The sequence below is a fragment of the Poeciliopsis prolifica genome, unplaced genomic scaffold (genome assembly GCF_027474105.1).
Source record: "Poeciliopsis prolifica strain line A6 unplaced genomic scaffold, Auburn_PproV2 SCAFFOLD022, whole genome shotgun sequence".
Lineage (NCBI taxonomy): Eukaryota > Metazoa > Chordata > Actinopteri > Cyprinodontiformes > Poeciliidae > Poeciliopsis > Poeciliopsis prolifica.
This window is the reverse complement of record NW_026562397.1, coordinates 8,217,956-8,243,571: the sequence shown is the minus strand read 5'-3', so window position 1 is coordinate 8,243,571 and position 25,616 is coordinate 8,217,956. Positions and strand designations below refer to the sequence as shown.

Below are 25,616 nucleotides of genomic sequence, written 5' to 3'. Positions count from 1 at the left end.
TGTTGGGTTTTTATGTCTTGTTTTGTCTTTCTTTTTAGATAAATTCTGGTTTGATTATTGTTCATGAATCATATACAGTCCATCTTTCCATGGCATGGTACTATGTGCTTTTTGTTGATTTTCTTATATCTAACTTAATTTCTTGTGTTTTGTTTTCTGTGCACTTTGGTTTATTCTTTTATGTCAGTTTTGGTCTTTGGTTTAAGGATTATTTAATCAGTAAAAACACAACAATTTTATCTGTTTTCTGCCAAATTATATCACGGTGAAAATATGTTTCATATTATTTTACTCCAAGAAGTAGTCATCAAGATGCAAAGGTGGCTATTTATTCGTATTTTGATAGTTTGTTAATGGGTTCAATCAATACGTTTGGCCCTGCAAAGACATTCTTGACCTTAATGTAACCCAAAATGAAAAGGAGTTCATTCGGGCTACAACAACAAGGATGAGTCATGCAGATGAGGTTTGTCACAGTCAAAGTTTAAATAACCCCAAAAGATGCCTTCCTCTCTCTAAAATAAGCGTATAACTTTCCTCTCTAATGGGTGGTTTCTTCCATTTTACGATCCAGTGATTTCTGTTACACCTTTTGACTGTTGTTCTGATGATCAGTCCCTGCAACAAAGGAATGCCCAGTCTCCAAAATCCGTTCTCATTACATTGTGCACCCTGTGGGAAGGAAACATTGACCGCGGCTGGAGGAAGAATGTTTCCTCCACTCCGCTGCTACAGTGAACCGGCATCCAGCAGCGTCAGCTGTAACTCCAAAGGGAGGAAGGGCGGGGACAGCATCGAGACAAAGCGATAGATAGACTGATATATAGATATACCCTCTAATCTTCACTGGTGGGCTGCTGGGGAAGCAGTTATTTTCTCTGATGACAAATGAGGAGATGAGCTGAAGCTCTTGAGGGGCCTGAGGAATGCCAGCCCAGAGCCACAGATTTGAACTTCATTTATTTCTGAATAACTGCTAAAAGCTTCACCCACACAAATGTCTGGTTAGTGGTTCTTTACTGGGTCAGAAAGATATACGCTGAACTTTTGCTTGTTTTTGTAATATGCGTTTGATCTCCCGTTACGTGTTGCTTTTGTTCTTGCTTTGGAAGTTTTAATCAAGAAAATAATGAACCAGTTATCAGATCATTTCTTTTTCTTGAGGGAAAAGAATCATCACTGTGAAAAGTTATTTCATCCGTCGTTGAATTGTGAATTGACACTGAATAACATCTGGTCTCACCAGCCAATGCCGGACCTGATTACTGCCTGAAACACAACATAGCTGCAATAAAGCCTGTCTGACAACATGAAATAGGGTAAAAATTAAAGATAAAATTTCAAAAAGCAACACATTAAGCTTTTATCTAAACGAGCTGAAGAGCACATTAGGAACAAAGTCGCCTTTCAGTCTGGAAGGGGTTACAAAACCATTTGTAAAACTTTGGGATTCCAGTGAACCACAATGAGCTCCTTTATCCACAAATGGAAGAAACACATAATGGTGGTGAACCTTCAGTGGTCAGCCAAATAAATTTTCTCCAAGAGAAAGTCAGACAAGAGACAGGCATCCAGAACAACATCTAGAGCCCTGCAGGCCTTAGTTAAGGTCAGTGTTCATGACTCAATCATAAGGAAGAAACTGGGCAAAAATCCACCAGAGAAGCCAAAACCACTAATGATTAAAAAGAATACAATGACCCATCTCAGGTTTCCCTAGAAACATCCTGGTAAGACTTTTGGGAAAATATTTAGTGAGCTAACTTTTTGGAAGGCAATCGTCAGGCTCCAGACTAACACAGCATTTCAGAAAAACATCAGAGGTGAAACGTGGTGGTGGTGTGATGGTCTGGTGCTGTTCTGCTGTTTGCACTAAGTGGAGAAAACATAGTGGTCAACATAGATCAGGGGTGTCAAACTCCAAGTCCTCAAGGCCCCGTGTGTCCTGCAGTTTTTAGATGTGCCACAAGTACAAAAACGCTCAAATGAAATGGCTTAATTACCTCCTCCTTGCGTAACTCAGTTCTCCAGAGCTTTGCTAATGACCTGTGGTGCAGCAGAGCCACATCTAAAAGTTGCAGGACACCGGCCCGCGAGGACTGGAGTTTGACACCTATGATCATAGATTGTGATGCTAAATTCTGGTTTGGTAATGTAATTCTTCAAAACAGAGTACAACAAGAAAATGTCCAAAGAGATGTAAGAAAAACTCCCTGCCAGTTGTCAGAGAGGCTTGTTGTTTCCATCGAGGGAGATACAATCACTTATGATGTGAAAATGGAATTGCTCTCTAAAACTATTAACAAATTGGTTTAGAAAGTTGTTTTTTTTTTCCTTACAAAAAAGAAACCATCACTTTAAAAAGGGTAATGTTTGCCTGAAAATTTGAGAGAGAAATGCTCTAAAATTTACCGCTACATTTACCGGCTTACTTTAATTATGAAAACGGAGGGAGGGGGGGCAAACATAGCCTGAGATAATGTAAAATATCATCTGCTGGGTTAAATAGATCTTTTTATTACTTTCCCAGGTGTATTTCCTCTGTCTGCTATTAATATCTCTCTCTTCCTCTGGTGCTACTATAGTACAAACTTCCTTCTGATTTAAAATCCAGCGTTTAGAGACAAAATCCCCCCCACCCTGTCAAACCAAGATCAGTGGCTAACTGGAAGCCATGCTTTCTTTAAATAAAAACAAGCTGCCACATGGTCATAAAAATTCCCAAAAACCAGATCTGATTCAACATCAGGTGTGTGTGAACTCACATGAGTGTGTGGGGATACTGTGCGCCTCACATTTGGCAGATTGCAACACCAGCTAGCGAGGAAGGAAGCGGAAAGAAGCCAGCCAAGAGGCCATGGAGCGTTTCCATCCGAACGCTTACGGGACATCGGCAGAGTCTGTTGTAGTAGTGAGCGCTCTAGCAGGTGTCTGCATTATATGTGTTTTGAAGATGGCTGGCAACGAAGTTCAGTGAGAATCACGTCAATATTTTTTACTTATCATGAAGTAGTATTATGTTTTAGTTGGAGGGGGAGACGGAGAGCAGGAGACGTCCTGATTGTGGTTTGGTAACAGGATGGAGACACTAAAAACATGTCTTATAAACATCCCTCACAGTCCATTTGAATTCATTTATTTAGGAAGCTGTTCAGGAACTCGAGGCTGGGAGGGTTGACTCCATTAAATCACCAACAATGGCAAAAAGAGCAGGAGGAAGGGTGAGTGCATCCATTATGACAACATAAACAACGGAAGAGATGGCAAGAATATGAAGAAAGTCAAAAATCATATTAAAAATTCCCAACATGAACGTTTTTATTTTACTTTTCAGAGTACTACTTAAAGCTACAATATTAAATTTTTGTGAAAAACATAATTTCTGCAAAAATGTCGCCAAGTTGCGACTGTATAACATGAAACAGATCATATGTGGAAAACAATTGAGCTCCTCTGCCTTCTCCCATTAGCAGAAATGTACCGCTTGCCATCAGAAACAACCAATTCGAGCCTGGAGGAGGATCTGGGCGCTGTCAATCACATCTGTGTACATGCTGCAGCTGCTCAAACTATAAAAAAACAACCAACAGTTGCAGGAAAAATGTTTGTCTGCCATCATCGGTGGTCATGCTAACTTGCCCAAGCATTAATGATTGCAGAAAGAAGCTGGGAATAACACAATAATCCCTCATTTTAATTAACGGGTCCATTAATTAACATTGACATTGTTTTGTTTGTGCTTTTCAGAAGTGATTAAACAGAAAATGATTCAGGACTGTATGAAGTGGATTGAAGATGAGAACCACAGATTTTTGCACTAAAATCAAATTTCCCGTAATAAATATGCATTTTTCAAGAAAAGCACTTTTTGTTCAAATCTTATTTTCTTATTGCAAAATCAAAATAAATGCACAAAATCTTGGTTTTTGTGTCAAACTGCAAAGGGAATCCAGTCAGAATTGTGACTACTATTTGCTAAACATTCCCAAATTTTACCCAAAAGAAATTTTAGCACTGCCTATTGTCAGGAAGATACTGAATGTCAACAAAAACTCCACAGAACCCCAAACGTCTTTCATGTACAGTGCCTATAAAAAGCATTCAAGTATGCAAAATGTGACTTTCTTGACAAAAAAAAATAAAAAAAATATTTTAATGTAAAGTGAAAACTTATTTCTACAATAAAATGACAATGAAATAAAAATCTAACATAAAACAAGTTATTGCATAAATATATATGAAGGGGTGAGTTATTTTTTTACAGGCACTCAACTATTAGTGGCAGAAAGAAAATTGAGTTTTGTTTGTATACATACTATGATGGTCCTAAATAAAATTTTGTGACTAATTACCTTAAGATCAAATAAAGCCAGGTTCCTTTAAGGCCTCAGAGGCTCATCAGAAACACATTAATCAAAGAGGCCAGAGGTCAATCTAAAGGATTGACCTCTGACCTCTAACTGTTAAACTGAAGTTTAACAGTTAAATTTCAAACTGTTAAACTTCAGTTTGAAATTTAACAATTTCAAACTGAAGTTAAATGTAACTAAATATCCTCTGATTTCACATTGCTTTGTTTCAAAAAAAGGCCTTTATTGAAACAAAGCAGGAGATCCAGCTTGCTGTTTGGCACAAGAAATGTTACTGACACAACAAAGCACTTTGAATGATGAAAACTAAAACTGACAGCCACAATAAATTCAGTCCAAAATCCCAAAGTGCTTCACAACAAGAACATACAAACTAAAACTTGAATAAAAAAGACCATTGAAAAAGATAATCAATTACAAGAAAATGAGTGCTGGAATAAAACAAATCTACTGCACATCACATCAAACACCTAAACTCCGCCAGGCAGCACGGCTGGGCGGAAACCAGGGCTCACACTGGTAGCAACTGGTCAAACAGGCGGACAGCACAACAAACGACGACAAATGACAATGTGTGACAACAGACGATGAGGAACAAAGGACACAGGTGGAATTAAATGCACAGAGGGTAATCAGGGGAACAAGACACACCTGGGAGTAATGAAGGGGAAGACAGGACAACAAGGAGAATCGGGACACAGAAAACTCAAATAAACACAATAGAAAACACGGATCATGACAGGAGTGGCAGAATCATGCTCTCAGCAATAACAGAGAATCTTTTCGGGGTTGGTCAGTGGAGGTAACTGCAATGCAACTCTGTAAGAAAACCTATTGCGGGTTAAAAAAAACCAAGAATGTGTTGGAGACATGACCTTACAGCATGACAAGATCCCTAAACATGCAACCAGAACTGCAATGGAGTGGTTTGGGTTTGTTAAAAATGGTCCAGTCAAAGTCCATATCTAAATTCAACTGAGATTTTCATTGTATCTCACTGAGTTTATGATATTTTGAAGACAATAGTAGGCAAAAGTCTCGCGATGGGCAAAGCTGGTAGAGACACACCAGAGACAGACTTGTTGTAAATAAAGTGATTCTACGGAGCCGTCCTGCTGAACTTTGTGCTGATCGATTTCAACCAAAACGTTCTCACGTGACTAAAAGTTGTGCAAGGTTTTGTGTAAAAATGTTGTCCTGTGAGTATCGACACGGCATATTAGTAACTTTCTGAGTAAAAACCTGACAATAGTTGGTGTCAAAAAAATAAGACTAAACTAAAGAGGCATTATGGGTTAAAATAAGTTGCCTGGTAAAGATTATATTGTCATTACATATGATAATATAACTTGAGAAGCTGCTGTTGGATGGTCAGTGACCTTGATGGCAACCTTGATCTCTCTCTCCTATCATCTTCTTCCTCCACCAGGTGGGAATGTGACCAGTTAGAGGAACTGGAGGGAACCACAGCCAGAAATGCCACTTCCTACATGCTGGTTCTCAGGGAAGTGGGAGGACTGGGAACAGGAAACTCCACTAAACACTTCACAGACAGACGGAAATGAATATTTAAAGAAATGAAGTGTGTAAATGCCTCTTGCTGTGTGTGTGTGTGGGGGGGGGGGGGGGTGTGCGTGCGTGCGTGCGTGCGTGCGTGTGTCGGGTGATGAGGTACCAAGGGTGCATGGAGGAGAAAATCTAGACAGGAAGAGAATTACATGGAAAAAAAAAAAAAAAACGTGACATCCCGCCAAAACAAGTTATGGCTGAAAAAGGAAAAATGTGGGAGAAAGGAAAGAGAGAAAAACAGATGGAGGGATTAAAAGAAGGGAGGAATGGGAGTAAAGCACAGGTGGGATGGACAGATGGGTGTTTGGGTGGATGATGGAAAATCTTTTGCCCTCCATCCTTCCTCCTTCCTCGAATGACGTGGCAGAAGATCTGAGGGGACTGCGTTTCTCTTTAGCAAAACCCCGAATGTCTGATCCTGGTCAAAACCAGGTCAAGTCCTGCACTAATTGTGCATCTCGTCTTGTGATTTGCACTAAATGTTTTTAATTATTAAACCGGTGCGGATATGTGGCAGCCATCGAAACTTTCTTCAGTCCTGAGAATGATAAAAAAAATATGATGGAAACACTGGATAAACAGGGACAAGATACAAGTTGATGTTTCCCAATAGTTTGTTTCCACTAGAGGATGCAAAAATAACAACACTAGGACCACTAACAGATGATGTGAATAACACCATTCTCCCTGCTTTGTGGCACATCTGTAACACTTTTGACCAGTTTTATTGTCATGAAGTCAATCAAATCAACATGCAGTTGGCTTGAATCGTAGATCAAAGTTGCTGACTCCGTCTGAATGCTACGGACATTTTGTTTCCCATCGTGAATGAAGATTTAGGACGTTAATGTTAAGCCAGGTTTGGGCGCAGGAGCGGGACCGCGCCTCCACCAAACCTCCAGTCGCCCAGAAGTGGTCTACTCAAACCCAGTTCACCCATCCTTCACAGCCCGTCACCTTCCTTCGCCTTCCCTGACCCTTCATTCATTCTCACCTCATCTCTCTTTCTCCTCTTCATCACATCAACCTCTTTCTTGCCCCTGTTTCCTCGCCTCATTCAGGTTCCACTGGGATTACGGGGGGGTTCTAGGTAGGCTTGGGAAATCCATTTCCTGAGTCTCCCCCCAGTAAGTCTCCCCAGATGACCCATTATCCTCACACCTAATCCATCCATCCCCACAAATCCTTTCTTCGCTGAAGCTTTAAGCTCAAATCTTTGTGGCATGCTCCTGGCTGGTGAGTTGCTTTATTTTTGGACAGTATTGTAGATTATAAAGGTTTTACTGGGGAAGCCAGATTATAAAAATCTGAAGTTGGTCCAAGAATTAAAATGAAACATGCGAGTCATATTTGTTCCTTGACATGACCATCACCTGGGAACTGCCTTGAAAAAATCTTCAAATTGAAATTGTGTAGGAATTCTGTTTCGAATTTGTCTTATCTATTTTTACATTGATAAACAATCAGAAAGACTTAGAGAACTTGTTCAAAATATTTGGTCTAATTCCAACCTACAACCTACTAACACAACTAATTCCAAAGGTTGGAATTAGTTGTGTTTACTTTAAGTTTTCTAAGTTAGGTCGGAGGTTACTTTTCCTCCTATTAAAGTGATTTAAAATATAATTTATTCACCCAGGACAGACCCTGTGTACTAAAATAAAACTCACACAAGAGTCTTATATGCTGCTGTCTTCCCTGATCTTTTGTTTGTTTGCTCGTCTCTAATAAATCCAAATCAGACTAAAGCGTTCTGAACACAAATGCATGCCAGACTTTTCGGATATTTTTTTTTTTAATAAATATCTGAATGCACTTCCTGCTTGACAATATGCACTTCTTTGTGTTGACTTTTCTTGTAAGATCCAAATAAATTACAATGAAGTATTATGTGTGCCAAATAACCAAATAAAATGTGAAAAATTCAAAGTGAATGAAAATTTTTGCATCGCTTTTAGGAGTGACTCGACTGTTTCTCTTGAATTTTGGTGGGAAAAAAAACTTGTTAGTGATCCTCAAAATGCAGTGTCTCTTGTAAAAACAATTTAAAAACTCAGGAAAAAACATTTCACAAGGAATTTCCAGCATTTGAAAATGTGCAGGCCCTAATTTAAATCTGCAAGAAGCACAATAAATGCAGTCACACAGCCCACAAATAACTTCCCTACTGTTGCAGAATCTTTACAAATCTTCCTCTTGCTCTCAACGTCTAAGTGCCACAATTTCATCCATTATTAGTCACAAAACATAAATGAATCCAATCAAAGTCTAATCCACCGTCCACTGATCATAACTTTTACAATAAATTCAAGTTGTCAAAGTTGCCTGATAAATTCTTCCCTCTAATACTTTCATATCTTTGTGTGTTGATGGTATCGGTGTAAATTAAGACTTTATGAAGGAAAGGGTGTCAAAAGGCGGCTGAGTCATTCATTGTTGAAAGAGGTTAATAGCCACAGTGAATTTCCATCATGAGGTTGTCACTTTATGTGTAATATTACCCAAGAAAATTGGTCGTAACTCAAAGATCTACAAAGGCGGGCTGTAATATGGAGTAGTCTGCACTCACTGAAGCAATTGTTGACCCTTGATGGAGCTAAACTGAGTTTGCGGAGTAGCTTGTTACATTGTAGGCGTCCGTAGAAAGCACATCCACGGATGAGAAATAGTCTGCTCGGTTGACTGAGCCTAAATATCTAAAACTTGAAGTCTGCAGTCGGTTTTAATAAAGCAGTCATGAAGTGGTGCTTGTTTTGGCTCGATTGCTTCCTTAGTGAAGGGGTTTAGCTAGAAGCCATGGTGTCTGGTTTTGCCTTCAGTATCTGACTTTAATGATAATATTGGCTCAATTCTTGTCCTCCTCTCTTCTTGCTTTCATCTTCGGTCTCCTCTCTGCAGCAGAACGTAGGCCTCAGTGTTAGTAGCTACTGTTGCTAATAAATACAGAAGGCCTTCAGGCTTTATCCAGACACAAATCCTCAGGAGAATTGTGTGAAAACAAATGGTTTCCCTCAACGATGGCGACTGCCACAATGAAATACTGCAGCTTGCAGTCTAATTCACAGGTCTGGTCCCTCAGCTGAGTGCAAATAAATTCTGTCAGGAAACAGCTCAATGTGTGTGCTGGCAATGTCCGTTTCATAGTTGAAAGTCAGGCTGATCTGCGCTGGTAGCTAACAGCTCGTGAGTCCCATCCCGTCTCGTCCTCCTCGTGTGAAGAGGATGTTGAGAGGTTAAACAGAATCACATTCAGACTGTCCAAGGACGACCTGCTGGGAAGGTCTTTGCTTAATTTGTCTTCCTGCTGCTTTGTGATTGGCTCCTTGCCATACTTTAAAGTGAAGGCAAACACTGAGAATGTCTCAGGCTCTCTGCTCTCCGTCTCTCTATTGCAGGCCACTGGGCGCAGAAGGCAAATGAAGCATCTGCTTCAATAAGAGCCCCTGTTGCACAACTCTTTGTACCTTGCTCTACTTCACATTTTTAAATGACATTTCCATGTGTTTTGTGGGACAAATTAACACAATGTAGTGAACAACTGTGAAGTGGAGTGAGAATGATAAATAGTTCTGCCAAATTTCCTCATGGTTTAAAAACTCGATGAGGCTACTCCCAGCTTGGTCAGGCTGGAAGGAGAGCATCTACGAACATCCATTTTTATGTCCTGAAGTGGTTTAAGTTTTAGACTTTCTAACACATGAATGTACTTCGATCCAAACCTTCCCATTGCTACTCTGGCTATATGTTTAGGATTATTGCTCAAACCCAATCCCAGTCTCAAATCTATGGCAGCTTCCTTTCTTCCAGGATTATCCTGTATTTAGATGGATCCATATTCCCATCTACCCTGACCTGCCACTGCAAAATAAACGCCTTTTTAATAGCCTGATGCTGCAGTTGGGATTGTGTGTTGAGGGTGATGTGTTTCATTAGTTTTCTTCCTCCTAGAACCTTTCTCTTTTTGGGGTTTAGTCCAAAGAGTTCAGATTTGATCTTATCTGATAAGAATACCTTTTTCCATTTTTGATTTGTCCCATACGTTGCTTGTGGCTGAAAGAAGGACCTTTTACAGCTTTCTTTAAACAATAGTTTTCGTATTTGAATTTAGTCCGTGTGCAGCACTGTTTTCTTAAACTATATCAAAACCAAGAATAAAAGCTGTCCTGCTTATGTCCTTCCACCTGAGCTGTATGTCTTTGCAGCTCCCCCAGAGTTGCAGTGGGTAGCGGAGCAACTTGGCGACATTTCCTGTGATGATCTTCTCCGTGAAAATAAATCAACTGCAGCTGTTCTATGAACATTAGCTCGACAAAAACAAGCTGGGGCCCATTCATTTGCTTTTTTGGATACGTTTCTGAGTATCCAATTAAGTCAAACTGATACGAGCCTCTACTAAAACAAACATTGTCTGAGGAAGCTTCAGATTGAAGTATATGATTATATATGAGGATTATTTTGAAAACAGTAACTAGAGAACCCTAAACAAATACTTCTAGATTCTAATGAGGTTTTTTTTTTCCAGATTATGAATACCTATTGAAAATAACAACCTTTAAGTAGATATTAAACATACTTTTTATTAAGCTCATATTTCTGTTGTGAGGTGTTTTATTGGCGTGATGCAATGTTCTAATCTTAAATGTCGTGGTTTTGCTGGATGTAAGCTGAAAATCATCATAATTAACATAAAAAAAGACTAAAAACATCAGTCTGTGTTTAATTAATCTATGTAATGTGCTCCACTTTGCGAATTGTGTTACTGGAGTAAATTAACTTTTCCATAATGTCAAATGTATTGAATTAGTCTGTGTACTACGCTGCGCAGCAGATGACTCATCTTTGCAGCAAACAGCTGATCAGTAAGTACATCACATACTCAGACACAGCAGACCCAAAGTCCAGGCTTATGACATCAATGAGTGTAAATTTATAAGTGATCAATCTTTAAGCAAGACAAATAGAACAGAATATGAAAGAAAGGACTCTGGTAAATATGTGGTTCAGTGCTGCCATCTACAGTTGGTTCTCTTATTTGCATCACTCTGTAATCGACCTGATAAAAGATCTAAAAGTCAACAGGTCCAAACAGCTCACTCTGCAACAGACTGTTTTGTGATGTTTGTTTAAGTCAACAATGACAGAAGTTTGAAGATCCAATTGGCAAGTTAACAATTTATTAACTTAGCGATTTACTAATTGCAGTGAGATGGCATCTCATTCCTGTAGTTGCAGTTGTTACATGCGGTTGTGTTGATCACTCTGGAACAACTGATGCAACAAGTGTTCATAGGGGTCAAAGTGAGGACTACTAGGACGCCTTTCCACCCTCTCCATCCTCTGATCCTGGAGTTGGCCTCTGATAAGGGTCAGTGACATCTTGCAGGGTGAAATCTGGTTCTTAAATGGTCTGGCCACTGGCTGCATAGTAGGATCACATCAGTCTGGACTGAAATTTTCTCTAATAATAACAATCTTTAGTTTTTCAATTATGGAGATGCCATTTCACAGCATCAAACTGCTTCCACAAAAAGCTATTTGGCTCTGGCAGAAACGATTTTGTACATTTTTGGGGGGTACAACTCACATACTTAGCTGTGCTGCCCTCTCCACCAATATGTTTCCCTTAAACTATGACCCCATTAGTTTTTTATTGTGTCAACAATAAAAACTAATCAGCCTAACAGTTTTCCTTAATTTATGTACTGAGTTAAGATGCATTTCACATAATACTAAAAAACAATGAAAGTACAAAAACTAAATAACATAAATTTGAAACATCTCAGCGTCTCATTTGCATCACCTGAGTTACATCCATACGGTTTCTGTTCACACTATTGGCAAGAATGTGTAGCTTTTATGAATTCAGGTTCTGTCAGTTTCACTAGATTTTTTTAAATCAATTGGTTTGCTCAGGTGTCTCAACGTCTTCAGGTGTCAACAATCAACTCATTAACTTGGTTGAGATAAAAGCTGCTTTCTGGGTTCAGTCTGTAGTTGAGCTCTCCTGTTGAAGTGTTCCTGCTGAGTGTGTGAGTTGGGTATGAGTGACTGTCTTTTATAGAATTTTGAAGTTGTTTAAGAATCAGTTCAAGGTGTGTTTTGATTTCTGAGCCTTGTTGTGTGTTTCTTTGAATCCAGCCTAACGATGTCTGGCCGAGGAAAGAAAGCTGCATTCAACCCAAAATCTACAGTGTCCCGTTCCTCCAGAGCAGGACTCACTTTCCCAGTGGGCCGCATTCAAAGGCTGCTCAGAAACGGCAATTACGCAGCGAGGATTGGCGTCGGCTCTGCTGTGTACCTCTCGGCCGTCCTGGAATATCTCTGCGCTGAAATCCTGGAGCTGGCTGGAAACGCCAGCCGTGACAACAAGAAGCAGCGCATTGCGCCGCGCCACATCTTGCTGGCTGTGAAGAACGACGAGGAGCTCAAGAACCTACTGGCAGAGGTCACCATCTCGGACGGTGGGGTGGTGCCAAACATTCATGCAGCCCTCCTACCAAAGAAGACCTCAGGTCCAAGGGAAGGTGCAACTGCCAAAGATGTCCTTTCTCAAGAATCTTAATTGTGGCAGACAGGAAGTTTGTTTTAAATCAAATTTGTAATGCTCTAAAACTTTATACTTTAACTTATTAAAGCTTAATTTGTATTAAACTTCAGTTTGAAGTGCTATTAACTCTGACCTAGGAAATGACTCAAGCTAGTGACACAAGCGCCCTAATATAATCCAGACCACAGTGAGGTGCACAGTGTTCAGAAACTTGAAGGATTCTTAATGTGTTATGGTATGATCGGCTCGAGTTCATACACCCTCCATCCATGGGAGGCGGTGTGCCTGTTGAACGGTGCTACAGCTAACCTTGTGAAAAGTTGACTAGGGCACAGACTTCTTATGAAGTCTGGAGCTGCTGCATTAAGCACTGCAGAGCGCCAGGGTTTGAGCTACAGAAAGAAGATTGCTCAGTGGATAAATTTGGGTGGAAGGCTATTGTGTGGTTCATTTGGCACTCAGTGTCCCAAAGTAAGGAACAGTGGGGCTGCTTCTGGTCCAATATGATCTTTCCAGTCTGCTTTAAACTGCCATGACTCTTGCTGGTGTTGGTGCAAGAGTCATGGTAGAGCACTATTTGTAATTTTCAGCACTTCATGCTCTCATGAGCTTTATGGGAATCCTCATTTCATTTTCCAGAAGGACTTTGGACCTGTACTTCCCCTGACAAAATTACCTAAACCTTTGCTCATATCCTCAGAGGTCCTATACTGGCTTAAAAGGACATCCAGGGGAATCCTAGCTTAAGAGTGATTCAGTCATTGCTGAAAAAGAAATTTCACCGCCTCGCTGTGTGAGACGTCTTCTCGGGACCATTAGATGCAGCAAGAGAAAAAACTCTGGCAAGCAACTGATAGAAATGAAACAATCTAGTCTGGATCAAGAAAAGTGTCATGATAAAATGCTACATTTAATTGCCAAAATGCATCAACATGTTTGCTGTTGTCTTATTTATATATCCACCATTGCTTGTCAAAGTTTCTCATTATTCTTTTACTCATCTAATTCTGAGCTCACAAACCTTTTTTCAACCGAGTTGTACTTCATGGGTACCAAGTAATATGAAGGCCTACTAGTTTGATTAACTTTTTAACCTAATTATTGGAATAAATAATTTAAAATATATGGCATCAGTACATCCCTCATCTTGGTAACGAAGTGTATATTCCTTGGAAGATTTCTAAAGTCAAATTTTCATTTTGAAGGAGAAAAGCAACTTGCAGATCATTAAACGTCACAGATGTTTTGCAGCAGTGATCTAAACATATAATCAACCCAAACAGCTCTCCTTTTTTGTACTTCAATGTTTCTTTTTTTAATGTAGTACTAAAATTCTACATTTATTCTTTGAATGGGTTTCTTTTTAAAAGTGTATTTATTACATTTTTGTCCTTTATTTCTTGTAAAAAACGTTGATTATTATGTGACACAACTGCATGCCATACAGGTGCGTTAGCTAAACGTGCCTTGCGGCTACGTGCTTACGTATGACGAGTGCAGCTACGTGCTGACGTATGACAAGTGCACAACAAACAGTTGTTGGACTTCAACAGGCTAGCGGAGGAGAACGTTGGACAAAAAAAAAAAAAAAAAAACTGGCTCAGCTGACTCCTCCCGGAGCCGGAGACACAGCCGAGAGCTAAATGGTGGGAATATCGTAGCCATAGTCTTCCGACCGTGAGCACCGGCAGTCGCGGTGCGTTTCCTGAGCGCCGAGCTTTAGCCACCGAGGCATGTTCATTGCTCGGAGTGCGACGCCTGTTTTTTTTTCCGCCGCCGCTGGCTGAGGGTTGTGATGCGAGCACAGAGAGTTGCGCCACGACAGAGGGTGAGACCGAGACCTGCGGAGGGAATATATTTCATCTTCTTGTCGCGGAAGAATGAGCTTGGAGAAACTGTCGGGTCGGTGTAAAGAAGCAGGCATGCTACCCGACTCGGGCCTGGACCTCATTGTTGGACAACAACTTTAGCAAGCTAGCAACGAGTTAGCTCGCTTTAATTCACGCTGATGACTTGGCTCCTTAAGCTCCCCGAGCGACCTGTTCGTTTTAGTGGATTGGCCTGGCCCTGTTTGTTCCGGCTGGTAATATGCTGACGACCAGGGAGACATTATTCGCCCCCTAAACGAAGCAATAAGATAGGACTGCCAGGAATACAGCGCTTACCTGTGCGTTCAGTTATTAATTAGGCTTTGCAGTTCGGTTTATGAACAAGTGCAAACAGTTTTGCACGGAAGCGAACGGTTTCTTGTTCAATGACATTTCAACCAAATTGCACTTTATTTAGTCGGCTCGTGACGACATTTGACGGCTGTTTGTTGAAGTATGTTGTTCTCACATCGAAGACAAAATACAGGCGGGTAGATGTTCCTCACACACTTGAATGACCAAAGCGGGGACTCGTCAGCTTTAAAGTCGGAGAGAGGAGCTCGTCTGTTCCAGGTGGTCGCCGTCGTCTTACCTGCTGACCACACGGTGTGTAACAGCTTTGCAAGCTGAAATGTAAACATGAATTTCGACGAGCAGCGTCTCGATGTGCGTAATGTCAAGACAAAGGCCAACGTGGACGATGATCACAACACTACCAATAACACAGAAGCGGTCACCCCTCGTATTTCAGAACTGATGACAGACAGTGGCATAGAGAAACAAACCAGTGTTCCCACAGAGGCCTCTGAGACCTACCTTATGCCTCAGCTCACTGACAATCTCCAGACAGCTGAGGAGGACAACCAAGACACACTGGAAATTGATGAAGTCAATGGAAATAAAAGGAGCTGTGCCCAGGACACCCCTGCTGTAGATAATCCCACTGACTTGATCTCATCCAAGGATGAGCAGCACAAGATTGTTATAGAGGAGGTGGAGGAGGCGAACATGAAGGAGGACAGGGACAGCAACTCTGCACAAGCTGCTGTGGAGGCAGGGGACGATGGCGTGGACATGGACATCGGGGTGGATCTGAGTCTGGACGAGAGCGGGGTGCTGGAGGCAGAGTCTGCGATCGCCACGTCGATCTCAGACAGCACTTTGAACTCCAAGTCCAGTCCTCAGGACGTCCCAGCCGGCAGGACAGCAGAAGGCCAGGCAAATGCAATCCAGACATGCAGCACCGAGGCGTCTGCCGCTGATCTAGCTGGACTGTATCCCTTGGTGGAGGAGGGGGAAGTGAAACACAAACAGAGCGGGAAGAGGGTGACATTTCCTTCAGACGACGACATTGTTTCTGGAGCGGTGGAGCCGAAGGACCCCTGGAGACATGGTAGTACTTGTCATTTTCTGCATGTCTGTATGTGTAAATGAACTTTTCTATTTACTGTGCTGCCGTTTGAGACGTGTCAGTTCACCAGGGACTTAACCACAGATGCACCACTCTGTCTTTTCCTAACTCATTCCTATTTTCTTTTGGGGACTTTTAAGATAACATTTTCTCGATTTCAGTTTCGAGCTGATCAATTTATGCATTTGTAGCATTTTTAAATTATTATCTAGCTGCAGTGTACTTTAACCATTATCTCTTTTAGGCATTGGCAATTTCATATCAACATATGCCAAGGATTTTAAGTTTGGATTTGAAAACCACTCAAATTAAAAATAATAATAATAATAGCCAATGTAAGATGGCACCAATGTAGCTGGTGTCTTTATCCAGTCGAATAGTGCTCTTTGCTGCACGCTGCCAATCAGCAGGCTGAGAGAACACGCTACACTTTGTCCGTCACAAAAGAAAAAAAACAAAGTTGGTTGTTTGGAAATATTTCCAGTTGTAGAAAAACATTCACAGTTCTATTGTAAAAACTAAAGAAGCATTCTATTTAGGATGGGAAAGTTTCAGAGATACAGTTTGTTAGCTAAGAGGTGCTTAACTTATAAACTAAACTACATTGCAGCAAACTACAATAATCAGGAGGTTTTATTTTAGCAGGAATGAAAATCACAGTTTCTTTATTGTTTTTTATAGATACATGTATATAAAAAATTAGATTAGGTTGTGTTACAGATTTCCACTGTACTCGGGAATCTCAGCTAGAAAGATCCAGTTCAAAACGGATCCGTCCAGCGTATGGAACCACAATCATCTGCACATCAACAAAGATTTGGTCATGTCAATTTAAGAATGATTAGTAAGATTAGGTAGGTGTGCTGTTGGGGAGATTGGTGGTATAAAAGAAAGATTTATTCACGAACAGTATTAGGACTGAAATCAAATGAGTCATGATCAATCAATTATTGAAGTGATTAACTACTTCTTAACATGACTATACAGACTCTAAAAAAGGCCATTGCTGAAAAGGGTTATAATTATAAAATCATAATTATTATCCAACTATTAATAAAAAAATAAATAAATTATCAGATTAGCAGAAGGCATTTTTTAGCTGCAGATGCAGCCTTTACTACAAATGATCCAAATACATGAGGGCTTTTAGGCAATAACATGTTTTTATTAATAAAAAGAAATGTCAGTATTTTCATCTTTTAATTGGTTGAATAAAAGAAAAACAACAGAATGCGCAAACTTTTTTTTTAACCGATTGATAATCAAAATAGTTGCTAAAATAATCTTTAGTTGTAGTTCTAATCAATATTATTATCACCCTACTATCACACACTAACTTAAAACGTTCCTTCGCATATCTCACGTTGTCCGTTAAAATTTTGACGGCTCGATGAATGTAGTCATTCATCCCAAAGAGGTGTGTTAGTCTTAAAGAGAATTCCTCCTTTGTGTCTTTCGCCAAAGCGGCTGCTTTGTCAGTCCGCTGTTTAATCCTCAGGTTGCACCCAAACCCCCAGCCCTACTTCAAACAACTTCTAATAGATAAAGAGCATAATGGGTTTTCTGGCTTTGCTGCAGTCAGAATAGCCAAAGCATAACTCCATGTCCAAGTATGGCGGCGCAGTGAGCGCTGTAAGCGAATCCCTCCACTCCTTGAGGTGTGCCATTTTACCACAGTAGGTTCCTGTTTGTTCAGCGAATGCACACTTTGGAAAACTGAGGATGTGGCACCGCCTTTACTTAGACACATAGGGAACCCAGTGTGTGGTGTTACAATGAAGCAGACATTCGTAAAAGGTTTTTGGAGGGAATTGCTTTTTTGTGTGTGTAGGACTTAAGTATTTATTTATCAGAGAGACTTTTTTTCCAGTCAATTTGTACATTTTGTCTTTACCTAAAGCTGAACATGCTTTTGTTTACTTGTTTTTGTTTATATTTGGTTCCTTACACAGTGAGCAGGACAGGCTTTGCTTTAACAGTAGCTTAGCAGTGGCCAAGCTGGAAATTTGTGTGTGACTCACACGTTCCTTCATCTGGTGTCAACAAAGGACACCATTTACTAAACAGCCTTCACAGGCCTAATGTGAAAACTGTTGTTTGCTCACAGTAATGTGACTGCCGTTGGCATAGTTACACACTTGGCTGGTTCAAGACGATCGCATGCGGTGTCGAGCACACCGCTGACCTCTCAATTGCAGTGCGTTTGTGACCTCCATCCTCTAGAAAACCCAGTTGGTATTCGGTTTGAAATGATCAAACAGCCGCTGAGAAAAACAGATAAGTTCTCATCCATTCATCGAATCACGCGCAGCTGCTTCTGTCTCTGGATTCTGCTGCAGTGAAGTACTTTAGCATGTTGAAAACATGTAAATAACCCTGCTGCCTTTGAAGGTTCAGTCCAAATCACGTGGTCAGCTAAGTTTTAAATGAAAATGCCAGTTTCCTGAGTGTGTCGCTGCAAAGTTTATCCCTTAACAGGTTTTTCTGGCCTTGTGCAAAACAAGGCAAATATCTCACACACTGAACCGCAGCGCTGGATATTTTATCAAACACCTTTATCTTGTAGCTGGTTTAAGTTCCAAAGTTCTTCCCGGCTGAGTGTTGATATGAAGGCAGAGGGTCACCTGACGGCTGTGAAGTTGGTCACAAAGTGCTTTGCTTGCACTTTTTACTGAATGGGGAATCTATAAAGTTTAGAAAATATCATGTAAATACAATAAAAGTTCTACTAAGCTCACGGGGAAATCTGTCTTGAGTAGTAAAAGTTGACAAGATTTCATTCAGGGATATTTTGATAAGTTTTTAAACGTGTTAAATGTGGGACGTTTCTCACTTCTTAAATATGCGAATTTGCTGCCTTTTTTTGTTGTGAAGTGAACTGAACATTTCTGTAGGAATTTATAAACCAGGATTTCTTTTTTACCCAGTACCAGTTCGAGTCATTTAAGGACATGCATTTTACAAAATCCCTGTCCGAGACATCATTAAAATACACTCCATTTAAATATATAAAGTGCTGCAATAAATTTTACCCTCTACATCCCTGTATCACATGATCTACAGTAGTGCTGCGATTATTTCCTATTTTACTTACTTACCCTCCATCACCTGTCCAAAACTACAGTCCTAATAGTTTTTCCACAGGACCATTTATCTTGACACATGCAGCGAAGGTTTTAATAAGCGACGTTACTTGCCCGTGCTATTGATGTTTGTCAGTTTGCTGAAGCTTTTGGCTAAGGCCTGCGTACGTCTCCTCTTGTTTTGAAGCAACTTGGACAATGACTCAGCGCATATCATATTTCAGTGCTGTCCTGTTAATTGTAGCAAAAGTCACAGGGAGAGTTGTACTGCCTGAAAGTTTCTTTACTTTGTTAATCTTGTCGTAAAATTGAAAGACTAGTGTTTCAGCTGCTCTCTGTGCACCTCAACAATTGTCAGAGGACGGTGAGCAAAGTAGGTCGAATGACAGGCAGGAAGAGGCAGGAGCCTCCCTCTTTCATTCTCCAAAAACTCAGATTGTTAGATAAAAACAAGACTTGTTTGGCCAATAAGATGCGATTGGCCTGCAATAAAGCTTTTAAAATTTGTGCATGTGCGGAAAAAACTCTCATTTAAAAAGTTGTTGTAAAAATAACAAGCAGAATCAACAAGATTTGTGCTGACATAACACTTGATACCTGTTTTTGGTCTACTGTCTAAGTTTGAGGTTAGTAAGGGAGTCTTGATATCCATTTGAAAATGGAATAATTGGTACATCAGATCTGGATTTCCCTTCTTTTTTGAGTTCTTGCCTGTATGTGTCTGAGAAAACTTTGCACACTTTGTTATAATTTGCAGCTGTCTCACAAAGTTTACATAGCTAACGGAGAAAATATTAGTTTTATTAGCAACCAGTTACTGCTAATAACTGGAAAATCACTTTAATATTGTCTTTGTACGTTTACACAGGAAAGGAGAGGACATTAGCTCAGATTAAAGGAATAAATTCTGTATTTCTAATTAATCATTACAATCTAATAGGGTTTCACCAATAGGAAAATTAGGGCAGCTATCAACTTAAAATTAATATTCCTTTGATGGCTGATAACCTGTTACGACTAAGTGCCAATATTTTTATAATGACTACACTGAAAAAAAGCAACCACACTTCTGGCATAACGTCTCTGATTCAGGAAACAAACCCCCCATCCTGTCTGCATCACTGTCACATGTCCAAACACATAACGGTGAAACCCAGCCTGAAGCATGCACACAAACAACCACAACACGTAAATGAACAACGGTTCATAATAATCAGCCTGGTTTTACTTATCATACCAATGTTACAAACATGACTAACTGTAAGTAATTTATGAAATGAAATGTTTTCTTCATCTGTTAAGGCTCTTTTAAAGGCTGCCTAACTATGCTAGTTTTTGATATGGTTTAACTGGCTTTTCTTTTTTATCCATCTCCAACAATGATGGGTATTGATCGGGTTGTCACCAACAGAAAGACTTTTGCAGAGTTTTACCAATCTTTATTTCTCTGGCTTTACGTTTTACATCTAGAGGACGTTCTGCTTTTATCACAGATGGGTTTATTATGTAACTTCAGAAGAATTACATAGACCTGCTTAGAAATAGCTTCTACAGTTATCCACTCAAGTTAAATGTTTAAAGAAGAGGGGTTTTTTTGGGGGGGTTTTTAATGATCCCAAATCTTTTTGTTTTTGGTTTAAGTCAAATTATTCTAAGATAAAGTTGAGGCCAGTCTCATTAGTTTTATTTAAACTCTCTGAAAGTTTCTGTGGTGTCAGTAGGCTAATAGACCAGTTTCAGATCCCGCTTCGTTGGCTCCCTTCCCTAAAAGGTCCTTCACAAACATATGAGTGAAAAGCAGACTTTAGTTTCATCCACACACCGAGTTTCTGCTGCGAATTTTGGTTCAAGAATTAGATTGGAATGAAGAAGCTGATGAAAAGCAGATATCTGACTTTATTTGAGCCATAAAAGGAGTTTCTGAATGGAGTAAGCTTCATCTGGGTTGCCATTTAAAATAAACGCTTGGTTTAGCATCTCAGGGGAGCAGAAGGAAGCAGCTGGGGTGTTGAATTTCCATGCCCTCTTTGTCCTCGTTTCCTACCTTGTTGTCAGGGTTTGTGTTATCCACAAGCATAACATGTGGGCGTAAGAGGGGTGAAGACTAACAAACAGCACCACTATTTGCTCCCTAAAAAGGTGAAATATGTGCGTTTATTTATATATTTTTTTGCTTTATATGCTAGAGGTTTCTTTTTGTTTTTTTCTTCAGTCAAGACCTGAGGGTTGTTTGTTCCCCAGGCCCGGGCAAATACTGCATCACATCCTGAGATTCCTGGAATTCCCTTCGCTGTATAGTTCCCTGTCCTTTTCCACTTCTCTTCCCAAGTTTTTTCACCCCATAAAACAGCTTTAATTTTCAGTGCTAGCTCAAACCATAAAGGCCTTAACCGCAATATTTCCATTTGAAAATGCAAAAATATCTATAGCACAAAGTTTGTGTTTGATCTCAATTAACGAGACTTAATTCGATTGCGATTATGTCTCGTTATTTGCAATCGAAGCAGAAGCAGCTTTCACATTGACAGCTGATTATTTTACAAGCATTATAGCTCTCGGGCTGACATCCTGCCTACATACCATGCCATGACAGCAAAAATCCAACTTTTTACTCATGAATTTTATGTATTCCAGAGTGAAGCATGTCTACAAACACAAGAGGGACTATTTCCATGTAGAATATGTGCAAAAACTACACAGATAATTGAGAATGGCAAGTTGTAACAGACAATTATAAAATTTAAAGTTGTTTTTTTTCAGTTGTCAAAGCAAAATACATGTTTGATAAAGACACTCTTACAATAATGTATGACAGTGTTTTAACATCCAAGCTTTTAAATTTTGATTTGTAATTTTTTTTCCAAAGATCACTTTTCTTAGTTTATAATAAAATGGTTGTAATTAAAAATTGAAACATTTATTTTACTAGAGATTTTTTCTATGCTTGGTTTTAGATTAGTTGTTCCTTTTCTGTGAAACATACCCCTTTAAAGTGTTTTAAAATAAATAAATGTCAGGAAAAGGAAAAAATAAATATCTGAAACAGATTTAGACCTTCTTTCAATTCAGAGTGAGACGCTTTCCACCATTAATTATACATTTCAGAGCCACTAAAATTACTCATCATACCAGATGGTTTAAAGTTGCTTAAATATGATTTGTTATCATGCAGCGTCCGTTGCACATTGCTGGGCATCTGGCTGAAAGATGGTAACTAAAGTGCTTGGAAGTTCATTAAAAAATCTGATTTAGCTGCTAATATTTCTGTTTGCAAAAAACATTGACCACCCACCATTTTATTAAGGTAACTGCCAGTAAAACTGTTTGGCACTATTTGTCTTTAATAACAGGAATAGTACCAAGTATTAAAAGTTATGACAAGCCATCATCTACACTCTTCCTTATTTCTAATTTTGGAGGTAGAGTCAATCACCAGCAATTTTAGCTGATTTTCAGATGCCAAACAGCAGCCTGTGTTCTATCAACACTTCATTTATTTGTTACATTTAAGAAAAAAATCAAAAACTGGCAATGTTTTTTCTTGTGACAGTTCACAGTAAAATCTACCATAATGAAAAGTGACTAAGAGGGGTTCACTGCAAATAAATGTAATTTATAACATAATTATAGCTCCTATGCTATGGCAGGGATATTTGCTGCTTTTCTGTTTTAAATAAGAACATATGAATCATAATATGCCATTTCTACTCAAGGTTGACACAACCTCATGCTGCCCGACTGCTGCTGTCATTAGCATCTTTGATACTCAAAAGATAGAAGCGTCGTAACGTCTGCAGGTCAACTGGCTAATCCACGAACACATGAAGGAAGTGATGACCATTAACATTTGCACTGCTTAAAATAAATAATTCCTAACTCAACTTCTGCAACATATTGTAACAAGCTGTTGATAAATTACCTCCATGCTTGAAACAAAATGTTTCTCTCGCAAATGAATGTCTGCTAATGTTTGAGGAACAAAAGCACCTGTTGATATCAGCTGAGCTGGTCCTCCTGTTTGCACCTTTCTTCTATTAAGCTTATTTAACCAAACAGCTCATGCATCTTTGTTTGTCTTCTAAATTAAAGAAGTGAGCATATGTCTGTATGCTTTCTGCTGAATCCTGCCCTTTGACTCGAGGTTCTTCACTGGGATGTTAAAACACAGTTCGACACAGAACAAGGTCACTGGTTGTTTGTTACTGATATATCTGCTGTCACGTCTGTCCTTGTCAAACAGGAATACCTTGCTCTTCTCCTTTCATTCCAGCTCCTGTCAAAAGCTGGAAACGACTGCAGACTGGACAGAAACACTTTAACGTTGGAAAATAATGCCAAGCAAACTGTTGGAGATAATTGAATAGAGCCGTTTAATCTAGTAACAAAAATTCTTATGAGATGTAAAAGGGTTTTTTATGCTAATGTTGCACATGCATGTTTTAATTTTTGATACCTGCCTGTAATGGCTGTCTAGATTCGTCCTGAACCAATTAGTCAATCAATTATTAAAATAAGTCAGCTAATTAAGTCATCCATTTATAATTGACTGGCGTATACAGACTCAAGAAAGGCAGTTTGCTGCAAAAATAAAACAGTAATTAAACCAAAAATCCATAAATATGTTTTACCCAAAACTCCTCAAGTGGCATAGTTTTAGCTAATTCACTAAATGTAATTTCCCTTTAGGCATTTTCTTATTTAAAAAATGGATTGCTAGTTGGTTTATTTGAATGTTTTAATATATTTCTAATGCCTAAAAAAAGGTTTGATGAAATGAAAACACCGCACAATGTACCAATCTTTTTTATCCAATTGTCAGAATAATTGACAGAATATTCGATTACAAAAATAATTTTGTTGCAGCCCTATTCTAGTTATATCTGCAAGAATCCAAATCCAGTGCAATCCATGTTGAACATGAGTTTTTCTCAGTCCAAAACATCAGTCCTTTATTTCTCTACTGTAAGGGAAAATTTCACTCTGGGGTTTGTATTTAATTACTCTGGAGATTTCAATTTTAATCATTTACCAGCATGTCTCTTGAATACAAACCATCACTGCATCCTTTTGTTTATTTTATATGACTCTCATTTTGCATGCTGGTTCAAATTCTCAGCTCAGTCTTTTTGCCACACTTCTGACAAACCAGTCAGCTGTCTGCTACGTGTTAATGGCGCTGCTGCCACAACACGCGCCACAACAAAGAAGTGCAAAATGACTGTAAACAGGGTTGGAGCATAGGACAGCAAGGCATTTTATTCCCGCATTTATGCTTTTATTTTAGTCCCAAAGTTTCCATAGTTTTGATAGAAATATGAACAGATATACCAAATATGATATACTGTACTTTTTATTAGAGTGAAAATTGAAATGGCTGCATATCCATTGAGAGGCAGATATAAATGCAACCTTTGTGTTCTTCTCTTTCACTAGGGAACAGTCTAATTTACTTAAAATGCACAACGGCACATTTATTGATTCCCCTGTTGACACTTTATGCAGCCTCCCATTGCCAATAGACCAGCTCTGATCCATCTCTCATAACGTTTTACAAAGTTGGAGCATACTAACAGGAGTATCTGGCTATTTCTGTTTGCATAATCTCTAGGTCGTCCAAGATCCTGGTTCCTCTTTTTGTGTCTCAACCGTTTCTATCTTGGCTTGGACATATGTTTTGGATCATTATCTTGCTGAAGACAGTAATTACCCTGCTGACATGTCACCGTTCCAACCTGCGCTCTGTGTCTGATATTCCTTGGTGGTGCAAAATTCTTTGAATTGTTGAGAAATCTTTTAATGCCGTTTCCTGTCTTCATAGTTTTATAAATGCAGTAATAAATTCAAAGTGATCCCCTTAATGTAGCCTCACTAGAAAAACAGGTGCTGGTTGTATTAGCTGGTTAGCAAATCACTGTTTGTTTTACTCCAACAATATTCTCTGCTGACACCTCAACTGTTTATCTGTATAGACTGCAAATGTTCACTACGTTTTACGTCACTACTTGAGTTTATCTTCAAGTTGGGTCATCCAGAATTTAGGATTGTAGCATACAGTTCTGTGAAGAAGTGTTTATTTTTTATTTTTTTGCATGTTTGTCACGTCACTGTTCCACAATATCAGACCAATTAAAATATTAGTCGAATACCAAATGCAGATTTTAAATGACAGTGTTGGTTGTTAAAGTTGCAGAATGTTGCTATTATTAAAAATATTTTTCACATATTTGTTAAAACCGTCACCATATTATGATTGCATAATATGAGACAGATGATCTGAATAGAGCAATCTCTTCCTCCTCCTTGTGCTGCTTTTGCCATATGAAGTAATGCATCACTCACTGTCAACCAATCAGAGCCAGGAGGAGGGTCTTGGCGCGCTCAAACAACATCATGAAGGAGATGCTAAGTATGCTAATGGCGGCAAAAGGCCGTCTGTGGTATCCATGCTAACTGTCCTTACCATTTATGATGGGCTCTGCTGAAGTGGAGAAATCGCATCACAGCAGAAAATTGGTGGGTTTTGGCACGCACACGGGCATGATTGACAGCGTTCAGATCCTACTCCTGGCTTTGAGTGTTTGTTTCTCCATGCAAGTCAAAGTCAAGTCAAAGAATTTTATCAATCTTCCTTGGAAGAAATCTGTTTTTGAAATATATTTTTACAGAATCTTTCCACAGGGTGACCATTGTCTTTATGTACAGGTGGTGTCTGGCGCTATTCTGAAAATAAGTAGACGTTTACCTTTGCCTGTTTGCTCTGTGTTGCAC

The 25,616-nt window shown here is 39.4% G+C and overlaps 2 protein-coding genes across 3 annotated transcripts in view; both read left to right on the top strand.

Annotated features, from left to right (window-relative positions):
- The first annotated feature begins 11,927 nt into the window (after positions 1 to 11,927).
- On the top strand, positions 11,928 to 12,931 carry LOC129369883 (late histone H2A.2.2-like). 2 transcript variants are annotated; one of them, XM_055045545.1, is made up of 2 exons: positions 11,928 to 11,977; positions 12,078 to 12,931. In XM_055045545.1, exon 2 carries the CDS (start codon positions 12,085 to 12,087, stop codon positions 12,499 to 12,501), a length of 417 nt encoding a protein of 138 aa, XP_054901520.1. In that variant the 5' UTR covers positions 11,928 to 11,977; positions 12,078 to 12,084; the 3' UTR covers positions 12,502 to 12,931. The 2 variants fall into 2 exon arrangements, with proteins under 2 accessions (XP_054901520.1, XP_054901521.1); XM_055045546.1 differs by having other exon boundaries at positions 11,953 to 11,968.
- Positions 12,932 to 14,034: 1,103 nt separating this feature from the next.
- ppp1r37 (protein phosphatase 1, regulatory subunit 37) overlaps positions 14,035 to 25,616 on the top strand; it is a 38,337-nt gene continuing 26,755 nt past the window's right edge. The window contains exon 1 of the mRNA XM_055045437.1: positions 14,035 to 15,747. Coding sequence (XP_054901412.1) covers positions 14,994 to 15,747 — 754 coding nt within the window. The 5' untranslated portion in view covers positions 14,035 to 14,993. The remainder of the gene's footprint in view (positions 15,748 to 25,616) is intronic.